Raw genomic sequence first — 12,444 nt, forward strand, 5'->3', positions numbered from 1 at the left:
TATGTATGCTTGATTTAATATAAACAAATATTCATATATTTATAGAAAATATACAAAAAATACACAAATGAAAATGATAAAAATATAATAAAATATATGTGTAAAAAAAGCTTAAGGTAGCTACACATATTATGCAGTTAAATATCTAAATAACTCCAATGCAAGCGCAATCTGCTGTGATGTCACAATCATGTTGGATAACAATCATTCAACTGATTTGAATAATAGAAATTAATAATGTGATATATATATGCCAGGTTAAAGAGATGTGTTTTTAGTCTAGATTTAAACTGACAGTGTATATGGGTTCCAAACAAGGCTAGGATGACTATTTCAGAGTTTGGATGCTATGTTTAATAGAGAGTCAATGCTGTGTTGACAGAACCGGGCTAATGTGATCATACTTCCTGGTTTTAGTAAGAACTCTAGTTTGTGCTGGAGTTTGTTTATTAAGTGTGCAGGGCAAACACCCAGTAGAGCATTACAATAATCTTAGCTTGAGGTCATGAATGCATGAACTAGCTTTTCTGCATTTGTCATTGAGAGCATATGTCGTAATTTAGATTCATTTTCAAGATTGAAAAATTAGGTTCTACAGATGCTAGAAATGTGTCTTTCAAATGAAAGCTTGGTACCAAAGAGCATACCCTGGTTCATAACTGACGATGAAGACTTGACCGAACATCAATCAAGTGTTAGATAGTATTCTGGGTTATTACATGCAGGGGTTTTTGGTCCAATAATTAGAATCTCTTTTTTTTCTTCAGAATTAAGTAGTAGGAAATTTCTAGTAATCCATTTTTTATATCAACTATGCTTTCTTTTTATTCTGTGAATTGGTTTTGTCAGGGTGTGAAGAAATATAGAGCTGAGTATCAGTGTAACAGTAAAAACTAACACCATGCTTCCTAAAGATATTTCCAAAAGGTAGCATGTACAGGGTGAAAAGCAACGGTCCTAGTATTGAGCCTTGCGGTACTCCATACTGAACTTGTGATCGATTTGGAATGGTGGAAGCCAAACAATCCATCCACGTCTATTCATAATTATGTTTGGAAACTTTAAAACTGATATAAACTAAAACAAACCCAGTTGCTAAAAATTCAGCGGTGGCTGAAACACAAGAATCCATATAAGGCCATTCATAAATGTTTGGAAACTTGAAAACTGTTTGTAAAATTTAGAACTGATGTAAACTGATAGTGTACAACACATCAATTCATAGTCCGTCCAAGAAATAAGTCTTCTCAATGACAGCTATTTGTAGTGCAAAATCTTACACAAATTCAGCTGTTCGTGACTTAATGTACAAATAAATGCATGCATGACAGTTCGATCTCTTTCCATCTTGTTTGGACAAGATGTTTAGAACATGGCCAAAGTCAATCAATAAGTTATGACAACATATGTTTTTACATTGCTTTAACTCGTCAAATTAAGTTAAGCTATTTTAAAGTTTACATTTTAAAGTTATAAGATTCAAGTTTAACAAGTTACTAGTAAACTTACTAGGTGTAAGTTTAATTTAAGTTGAAATGTTTTTGTATCTTAATATTAATCTATTTTATAGGCTAATTTAAAATATAACAAACTTTAGTGAAAAGTTTTCTTTAAAAGTGATGAATGCCACTTGATTTCATATTTTCCGCTTCAGACCTTTATTTTGAAAGCCATTGATCTCGTCGGAACCCCCATGAGTTGCTTTCTCATGGTGTTCTTCACACCACTGATGCAATAAGATCTGGGGTGGAGAGCAGCTTACTTTCAGTTAACTTTAAGACGTTGAAGTGTTTTTTTCTCAGTAAGTATGTTTTTATTTGAGTTTTCTATATATAGCCATTGCTAGCTATATTTTATTAATTTCGGAGAACGACTTATAGTGACCACTGGAAATTGTTTTAAGCGAAATAATTCTTATCATTATTATTTAAGTGAAATCTATATGCCTATTTGATATTGATATCAAAAATAAATTTTTGTTCTACATATGTTTAAAAAAAAAATTGTCCTGTTTTATAGTTGTAGCGCATTGTCTCTCTCAGCCCTCTGCACTGCACTGATAGTGGGAATGATTTTGTCAGCAGTTACAGAGTTGGGAGGAGTTTCTTTTCCTCTCTGGCTGACAAAAATCTATATTACACGTCTATCTTCCTTTCCTTTAGGTCAGTTCTTCTGTCACTGAAGGATTGGATCACTGTGCAGCAATGTCTTACCTTCCAACTCTGTTCAAATACGTCGATGAGCACCAGGACCAATATGTTGAGGTATTGAGAGGTATCTTATATTATTTTACATTGTATATTATTATATATAACCTACTTAAAATGTGTCTACTTTAAGCTAAAATAGTTTAGATATTTTTATTTATCTATAGGTTTGTTTTGTATACATAATTTTTTATGACTGTACTCTTTGTACATGAAGCAAGGTATGATGTATATTTTTTAAGGGAAATGTAAACACTGTGTGTGTGTTTTATTTATTAATTAATTTTTTTCAGCGTCTGGCAGAATGGGTTGCTGTACAGAGTGTGTCGGCCTGGCCAGAGAAACGAGGAGAAATCAAGAAGATGATGGAAATGGCAGCCAAGGACATTGAGAGACTTGGGGGAACGGTGGAGATGGCTGATGTTGGCATGCAGAAGGTGTGTTTTCTGAAATTCACTACTATAAGTTACTATAAATCTCTTGCCTTGGGGTCGGCTTTGGAATTTTTATTTTAACGTCTGGCTTTATAATTTTTAGTGATTTTAGCCTTTAGCTCAAACATTACAAGCTGGTTCCTGTTTTTACATTTTTGTGGTCGAACATCTGACTGCATGTGTCACATGCACCACAAGATTGTAGTTGTGTAGTTATGCTTTGAAATTGGTCCTAAACTCGGATCATGTGGTGAAAGTGATCAAGTGAAAGTGAAATTTATTTGTTAATGAGTGAGTTTATTTAGGTTCAACCCAAAATTTGGTCATTATTTATTCACTCTCATGTTGTTCCAAAACCATATTCATTTTGAAGAAGGCCATAAAAGCACACATAAAAAAAAAAAAAAAAAGATTTATTCAAATTATTAAAACTTTTTAATAAAGATTTTGTATATTGCATATTGCACAGTTGTGCTTGGAGTCAATTGTTTTATTTGTAATAATGCAATGAAACATTCTAAATTGTGCTGACATTTATTTTTTGGCCAGACTGTCATACAAAGAAATTATGATCACTTGCAAAAACAAGAAAGAACCAACTAAATATTAACTGATTAGGATTATTCATTGTATGCTTTTTCCTGTGATCTTTTTGTTTTTCTGAGCATTTTTTTTTTTTTTTTTGCATAGGAAAATAAAACCTGTAGCTGAAGGTTTCCTTTTTTTTTTGCCAAATAATTTTGTCTGATTAATACCTTAACCAAGCTGAGTGTTTTGTTCTTCCCTCATATTTAAAATATATAAAATATTTCCCTCATATTTTGACGGTTTAAAGGAATAGTTCACTTCAAAATGAAAATTTTGTCATCATTTACTCACCCTCAAGTTGTTTCAAACCTGTATGAATTTCTTTCTTCTGCTGAACACAAAGGAAGATATTTTGAAGAATGTCATTAACCAGACAGTTGATGAGCCCCATTGACTTCCATAGTAGAAAAAAAAAATACTACGGAAGGTACATCAACTGTTTGGTTAGACATTCTTCAAAATATCTTCCTTTGTGTTCAGCAGAAGAAAAAAATTCATACAGGTTTAAAACAACTTGACGTAGATTAAAACTAGATGATCATTAAAAACAAATCCTCAAACCAATTACCTTCCGTACATTACTTTTGGCCACTACTGTATATAAAATGACAACAAAAAAACATTTAATACATATTTTAAAAATAAATAAGTTAAAATAGTTATAATATAATAATACTAAGGTGACAATTTGACCTAATTTTAAACTCCTCATGCATTGTTTTTTTCTCGTTTTAATTTAGTTGCCAAGTGGTGAACAGATCCCTCTTCCTCCAATAGTTCTGGGGAGACTTGGCTCAGACCCAGGCAAGAAGACTGTGTGCATTTACGGACACTTGGATGTGCAGCCAGCCAACATTGAGGACGGCTGGGACTCACCGCCCTTCACTCTGGTGGAGAAAGATGGTATGAGTATGCTTGCATAAGTGGCCCTTTAAGTTTTTTTTTTTAAGTGTACAGTAGCAGTCTCTTGGTGTTGAGGATCCAGATGCTTGCTTACTTTATTAATGAAGCCATTGAGTGTATTGAAGAAACCTGTTTAGACCAAATGAGGTTCTTCAATTGATTTGCTTTTTGTGCAATTCTCTGCAAGCAGTGCTCCCTCCAGGTAATATTTCACATTCAATTTGGCTGAAATTAGTCACCACTAGCATTTTTTTTAACTTTTTTTTTTGTCCTGCTTGCATAGCTGTTGACACAAAAAAGGAAGAAATCTCTCCGACTCAGCATGTTACGTTTGTGTCCCTCCAGCCCAAAGAGATTTCAAGACAAATCCTATTGTCTCTTTTTGCTGAGATAGATCTGACGCTTGAGCGTAGCCTTGTGACTTGTCAGCTGATTCCTGTAGATTTTGTTTTCCAAACTGGGCTAAATGAATATTAATCTTAAAAATTAATCTATATATTTTTTGCATATCATTACAAAACGTTAATTAGTTGGTTGTTTTATATAGTGCAATCAAATATTTTCTGTTTTTAAAATTTAGCTCCTAAATCTATATTTTTTTCTGACACAAAGTTTCACCAATTCTGAAATTTCACAACTAGGTTCTTATTTTGAGATGCTCTAAAATGAACGTCTCTCATACAGGATCAGCCAAAACATCATGCTTTTGTCTAGTAATTGTCTAGTAATCTTTTACAATTAGCATAACGTTTTATAAATGAATAACATGGCTACGCATCTGTGAGGGCTTTAAATGCACTTTGATATGTATTCTAAAAGACTTGCTGAATTGAGATTGTAGATAGAAATGCATTGTAATCATTACACTTTATGACATTTTATTTGACTGTGTCTCATGCTTCATTGAATTGTTTTTGTAGGTAAAATGTACGGACGGGGATCTACCGATGATAAAGGCCCTGTACTGGCCTGGTTCAACGTCATTGAGGCCTATCAGAAGATTGGACAGGTGCTAACGCTGTCTTTTTTCCAAATGATACTGTCTGCTTACTTATTAAACCTGTAACACCTGTGCAAAGTCCTCATGTATTGCAAGCAGTATGACAGTATCAGTGGATAAATATGTCAGTTGCTAGACATTTAGCATTGCCTGCATTTCTCAATCTTGTTAATATATCTTTTTGTTCCCAACAAGACAGAATTTAAATTAAATTGCAGTTGCATGTACACATAGTATGGCTGAAACTGTGAAGAACAACAGAACACTGCATATATGATTTTGTTAAAAATCAGTTCACATTGAATACTCTGCTTATCCATAGATTACCTCAGTTTCTCAATCATTATCACCTGAGAGAACTGTCACTGCTTTTAAAGTTCCTCGTTTACACATGCAAATTGACAGCAGAACAGTTTAAAGGTTGTTTTGTGATCTTAGATCATTTTAAAGCCTTGTGTTAAGCTAATTTAATTAGATCTAATTGAATGAACTGTAAGGGGAATTGTAATGTTATGCACTGTTTCTATAATACACGATAGACTAAGAGTAAAACGTCCTTTTTGTTCCTATTGTTCACGTTTTAGTATAATAAAATGTTTGGTTTGTAAAGAATTATTTTCACAATTTATATAAGAAAGCACCATTTAAAATATTTGAAACCTCACATTTATTGGATTTTGCACTAAATCCTACATTTATTTTATCACAGGATCTGCCCATCAATATAAAGTTCTGCTTCGAGGGAATGGAGGAGTCTGGATCCGAGGGATTAGATGAGCTGGTTTTCTCTCGCAAAGATACTTTTTTTAAGGATGTGGACTATGTCTGCATTTCTGATAACTACTGGCTGGGAAAGACCAAGCCCTGCATTACCTACGGCCTGAGAGGAATCTGCTACTTCTTTATTGAGGTAGGAGTTAATGGGTTACTTTAACACACACAATTTCTAGCAGTAATGCTTAGTTAAGGTTGAGTTCTTGAGATTGAGTGAATTAGTTATATAACTGATTTCATGTGTATATATAATACAATTATATTGTATACATGTGTATACAATTATTGTAATAATAATAAAAAGAGAAAGAATCTAAAATGTTTACATTTCCAAGCATTCCTTTTGCCATTAATTGTAATAATCCAGTGAGATTTTCGTATACACAAGGAGTCTGATATCAGCCGGTATGATCCACACAGAGATCTGATCTCACCATCATCGAGTCTGTCTGAAAAAACTGAGACTAAATCCATAAGAACTGTGGCTACGTCCCCAAGACACTTGAAAAAAACCTTACTGCAAAGCTACCTGAAAAACGATGTGCAAGTGTCCCGAGAACAAAAGCTGTTTTAAACGCAAAGGGTGGTTACACCATATGTTGATTTGATTTAGTTAATAGAAGTTAATTGTTTAATAAAATCTATTTATGACATTATTTTTGAAAACCTCCTCACTTTGCAGCATTTTTACACAAGTTCCTAAAACTTTTCACAATACTGTAGCTTTGCAGGTCGGTGTCTTCAAGCGTCTTGGAGACGTTTCCACAGTTCTTCTGGATTTACTCGTTTTTTTCAGTTTCTTCAGGTAATCCCAGACGAACTCGAGGATGGTGAGATCAGATCTCTGTGTGGAGCATACCGGCTGTTGTCAGACTCCTGCATACAAAAATATCACTGGATTATTATAATTAATGGCAAAAAGAATGTTTGTAAATGTAAAATGATATTTCCTACTGACACACTACAGCAAAATATATAAGTAATTGGCTTAAAACCATTTTGTTTTTGTGAAAATACTAACGTGCCTAAGACTTTTGCACAGTACTGTGTATATATATTTGAAAACTGAAAATGTGTAGTATTAATTCACAGTTTTTGGTAGGCCTGAGTTAATTTTCATAATCACAAAATTGCCGCTTACTGTCTGATTAATCACTATTCATAATCGTACTCAAAGAAGAGAGCAAAGGCAAAGATTGGCTGAGAAACATCTTTTACATTTTCAGGTGGATTGCTGTGATAAAGATCTTCACTCTGGTGTGTTTGGAGGATCCGTTCATGAGGCCATGACTGACCTCATAGCTCTGATGGGTGAGACTGATACCTACATATTCCTTTGGTGGAAATAGGATCAGTAGGTTGGTCATAAAACTATTCAGGATGACAGGGATTTCCTAGATTGTATTTGATTACACTGGGATATCTTTCTTGTTGACCTGCTAATGTTACCTGTCAGCTTAGAGCAGTTGGCAATGATTTCCTCTGGATCAGCTCACCTTAAATTTTCAGGAACCTTAAATTTTTTTTATTGTTGTTTGTTGATGTACCATTACTTTATTATGTTTGCAATGCTGAAAGTGTATTAAGTATGTTATACTTTTAGGCACTTTGGTGAACAACAAGGGGAAAATTATAGTACCAGGGATGTACGACCATGTGGCTATTTTGACTGATGAGGAGAAGAAGCTCTATGAAAATATTGAGTTTGACATGGAGGAATACGCCAAAGATGTTGGAGCAGGCAAACTCCTGCATGACACCAAAGTAAATCACCCCTCTCATTCCACATTTTCAGTGTCCGCTGATCTAATAATTATGTTTCTGTTCATTTAAATCAGGGTTATTATCATTCACTAAAACTAAAACCCTTACATATGGTCTTACTTGGAAAAAAAAAAAGAACATTAACTGAAAAAACAAAAACAAACTTAAGGTTATTTTATTTTAGCTAATTGCCAAGGCAATATTTTTCATTTTCTTTGTTTCTTTTAAATTGAATTACTAAATTAACTAAAACTAAACAAACTAAAACAATTTTGAAATGTAAAAATATATACATTTACATAAAATATAAAATTAAAATCTAATTCAAAATATTAACAAAAATTATAATAGTATATCAATGATGCTAAAATAACACAGATTCCATTTTTATTTATTTATTGGAATATATTTTTAATATAATATGATAGCATGTGTAAAAAATTGCCTCGTTTAATCAGGCTGCCTGACCTTTCTGTAAATTCATGTTTTATGTTCAGCGATGTGTATAATAAACCAAATAATATATTGGTTTGTCTGTGCAGGAGCAAATTCTGATGCATCGTTGGAGATACCCATCCCTGTCTCTTCACGGGATAGAGGGAGCGTTCTCCGAGGCAGGGGCCAAAACTGTCATCCCCCGCAAGGTCAATGGCAAGTTCTCCATCCGCCTTGTCCCTGACATGGATCCCAAAGTAGTGGAGAAACAGGTTTGAAGTTTAAAAAAAAAACTGATTTAATGCTCTACCACTCACATAGTTTGCATACTTTACAGACTTGTTGTGCTACAAATGTGCTTGTGCTGAAATGTTCTGCTTTTCTTACAGGTTATTACTCACCTGGAAAGCAAGTTTGCAGAATTGAAAAGTCCCAACAAACTGAAAGTGTACATGGGACATGGAGCCAAAGCCTGGGTGTCTGACTTTAACCACCCTCACTACATGGCTGGCAGAAAGGCCATGAAGACTGGTAAGACATAATATATGTTATAACTGTAGATAGAAGATTGTTGATCTTATTCCAGTCTACGTTGACATAAAATACCTAAAGTTCACATGTACGGTGTGATATTCTATATGGCATTTTAATCCATTTTTTATTTTAATTTCATATTTTATATTTATGTATGTTGCTTTAATGAGCCCCTATTACTTTATATACTACATGTAATTATTAAAAACTTGTAATTTTTTTATTATTCAATTTTTAATCAAATTAAGGTCTGACAAGAGAAAAAAATGTGATTAGAAATAGTGAAAAACCATAAAAGAATGGACAATGCCGTCCAGTTGCAGCACCTAAAACACATTTTTATATTGATTTAAAAAATACCATGGATATTTAAATGCATCTACAACCCATGCATGATATTTACAAAATGTTGGTTGATTTTTGCCTTGATTCTGTTTTGTCAAACCAATAGTTAAGCTCTTTTTTTTCTCCAAACACAATTTATTTGTGGTCTAACGTAATTCTGTATCTTTCGCTGCTGTTAGTGTTTGGCGTGGAGCCTGACCTGACCCGTGAGGGAGGAAGTATCCCGGTGACTCTAACCTTCCAGGAAGCAACCGGCCAGAATGTTATGCTGCTGCCTGTCGGTTCCTCTGATGATGGAGCTCACTCGCAGAACGAGAAACTCAACAGGTGAGGTTTACACATAGCTATGACAAATATCTTGTTATTGAGATCTGTCTGAGTATGATACTGCGTATGGCCGCAACTGTCACCTCTGTAATCATCTGATTGCTCTCATAGGCCAGCTTTATTTCTGCTAAACTTATCTGATCTTGGGATGCTTGAAAATGTTTTTTTCCCAATAAATTTACTTTTTTTTCTTTTTCTTTTTCTTTACAGATCCAACTATATCCAGGGCACCAAGATGTTGGGAGCTTACTTCTATGAAGTATCTCAGCTTAGCTAACTGAAACTTCTGATTCAATTTATCAGTATATAGTCATTTTCAGAACATCAGATGTATTTCCACCCAGCTCTTTCTTTAGTCCAGTTCTCTCTAAAATAAACCATCAAGCTAGTGTTTTGAAAATATTGGGTATATCCTTTAATATGGTATATATGACAATCTATTATCTGGTGTAATCTTTTTACATATGGCATATGCACACCTACTGTATAACATGCAAATTAAAATTGAACTTTGATTACTTTTTATTTTTGAAATTTTTACTGTCATTCACTGAATGTGGACTATTTGGAGAACATTTTAAGTATTCCAAGTGCTCAAGTGTTAATTTATCCTAAAAGGTACACCTTAACTTTTTTTTGGTTCAAAATTAACAAAACTTAAAACATCGTCAATCCTTCTTCCAGAATGTGTTTTTGTCGTACCCTGATTCACTATGGCAAGCCTATTATGAATGTTTATATTTTAGACCTCACGGAATGGTTTTCGTGGCTACTTTGAAGCATGTATGGGTGTGGGAGTGGCATAGGTTAGTTGTCACAAGCAAGAAAGGTTGACATGAAGCAGCTAATTCTTGAACCTCAGGGCAATCGCCCTTTTAAAAAAATGGGTGGAGAGTCTGCTGGCAAAAAGAGACTGCACCAGAGCTCGTAATAAAACAAGAATAAACATTGGCTTGGCTTTTCGGAGAGGGCGATTACTGAAGGATTTGAATTGTTGTAAAAGCGATGCGGAGGTGGCTTTTTTTATTACTCAACAGGGTGAGTAAGGTCATTTAGTGAACAGATAAATTGCCATGTGTAGCTCTTTTAACATTTTTAATGCATTATATATTACCTATATACACACATTTGAATTTGAAGACCAAGGTCCGGGAAACATCTAAGTATCTTCTGTAGCTTCCGAAGGGCAGTACTACATTTAAATATATATTTAAGCAAAATAAGAAAAATATGGACATCTTCATCCTGTTCAAAAGTTTTCACCCCCCTCTTAATGCATTGTTTCCTTCTCAAACATCAGTGAATGTTTGAACCTTTTTTGTAGTGTGAAAATATGAATCTCAAAATCATACAGTCACTGCTGGAAAGGGTTCAAATATACAAAAGATGCTGTTTAACTCAAGACAAACAAGGGACTAATGAACATCAAAAAAAAAAAAAAAAAACTACACCGTTTTAAGAATCAAGGGTATATATACTTTTGAACTGGGTCATTTTTTTAAATTCAGCTATTTTGTTGTCTTGTGGACTGTATGTAAACATCTTTTGTATTAAATATCTTATTCAGGACAGTACTAATAAAAAATTACGCATTTTGTATGATGCCTCTTATTTTGTTAAAATGATAAGCATTTTCACAGATTCTGCAAGGGGTTCACAAACTTTCAAGCAGCACTCTAAAAAATATATATGTATATATATATGTGTGTTCAAAAGTTGGGGGTCAGTAAAAACATTTTTTTTATCAATACTTTCATTGAGCAAGTATGGGTTAAATTGATCAAAAGTGACAGTAAAGACATTTATAATGTTACAAAAGATTTGTTGTTAATTTTTCAACACTGATATTAAGAAAATAAGATATATATATATATATTATATATATAAACCATAACCTACTATATATATAATTTCACATGGTTTATTAGAGGCATTAAGCTTGAATTGAAATGAACAACATACAACATAGATATTTGGGCCAATATAAGTAATTCAAAATCATTGTAAAAAATATTCTATGCAACCGTTTCCCTGGTAATGGAAAACATCACCTCACTTGAGTTTGAGTATAAACTCATACACATTAAAGAACATGTCTACACACTTTTTTATAGTTGACATACTTTTCACAATGGTGCATTTAAATTAGCATGCATAGGGTTTGATGCAGTGAACCTGCTTGTTTATGTGCATTCTGATGTCTGATGCTCACAGGTGGACTGACAGCACACTGGTAGTTCTGCCCTCTATGAGCGGTAGGTCACATCTATCCTGTACCTCCTTCTTAATAGCCCCAGGAACGGTGCAACCACAGCCAGGCGAGGTAGATGAATCCAAATGGACAAACTTGTCTGGTGGCGCTATTTTCCCATGACACCCAGTCTCTAAATGTGACCAGACAGCCTATCTCTGCCCTTAAGAATTTTTTTTTTTTTTACGTCTCTCCCTCTTTTGCTAGTGTTCAGAACAGTTTCAGTCCATCTGACATTTTTTTTTTGAACACACCATGTTGAAATGCACATTGGCTTTGTGAGATATCTTGGCCTGTGGCAATGGCTGTCAGTAGGAAGAGTTACAAAGCAGGAGAATCTGAATACAAAACTGTTTACCAGGCCTTGCTGTAAGGAGCACAGCCACATTTCATCAGGTCTGACTAGTTCAAGAATGTCAGACCTCACAGCAAACACAGGTTGTCCTGTCTATGATTTAAAATTGGCCATGAAATGGAGTTGCCGGTTTCATGTAAAAAAAGAAGAAGGTTGGAATGGATTGTTGAGCAACAGTCATTGCAAGCTTGTACCAATGCAATATTTGAGCCTTTTTGTTTACCTGTAGAACTACTGTTCTTCTGTATCAGCAAATACAATATTTTTTGCCATGTTTCAACAGAGAAAAGTAAGTTAACAGTTGTAACGTGGTCATTGTTTAAATTCACTCCCCTGGCCTGGGCCCATATGGTAGGCTATGTGGAGGTCCCTATGGGTGCTTAGTCTAAGGGCCCGGGACAATGGAAACTTTTTTTTAAGCAGCTCTCAGATTATTTGGGGGGTTGTTTCAATACAGGCCTACTTTATGCGAGGAGTAGCTTTTTCTCATTTTTGCCACTAGATGGCGACAAATACTTGTTATTGTC

The 12,444-nt window shown here is 34.1% G+C and overlaps 1 protein-coding gene across 1 annotated transcript; it reads left to right on the top strand.

The window, feature by feature from the left end:
* The first annotated feature begins 1,678 nt into the window (after positions 1-1,678).
* Positions 1,679-10,908, top strand: cndp2 (carnosine dipeptidase 2). Its single transcript, XM_079591805.1, has 12 exons — positions 1,679-1,801; positions 2,163-2,264; positions 2,501-2,644; positions 3,970-4,132; positions 5,053-5,141; positions 5,842-6,042; positions 7,133-7,217; positions 7,510-7,670; positions 8,213-8,377; positions 8,495-8,636; positions 9,164-9,311; positions 9,522-10,908. Exons 2-12 carry the CDS (start codon positions 2,205-2,207, stop codon positions 9,586-9,588), a joined length of 1,425 nt encoding a protein of 474 aa, XP_079447931.1. The 5' UTR covers positions 1,679-1,801; positions 2,163-2,204; the 3' UTR covers positions 9,589-10,908.
* The last annotated feature ends 1,536 nt before the right edge of the window (positions 10,909-12,444 follow it).

The sequence above is a fragment of the Phoxinus phoxinus genome, assembly GCF_949152265.1.
Source record: "Phoxinus phoxinus genome assembly, chromosome: 19".
NCBI lineage: Eukaryota > Metazoa > Chordata > Actinopteri > Cypriniformes > Leuciscidae > Phoxinus > Phoxinus phoxinus.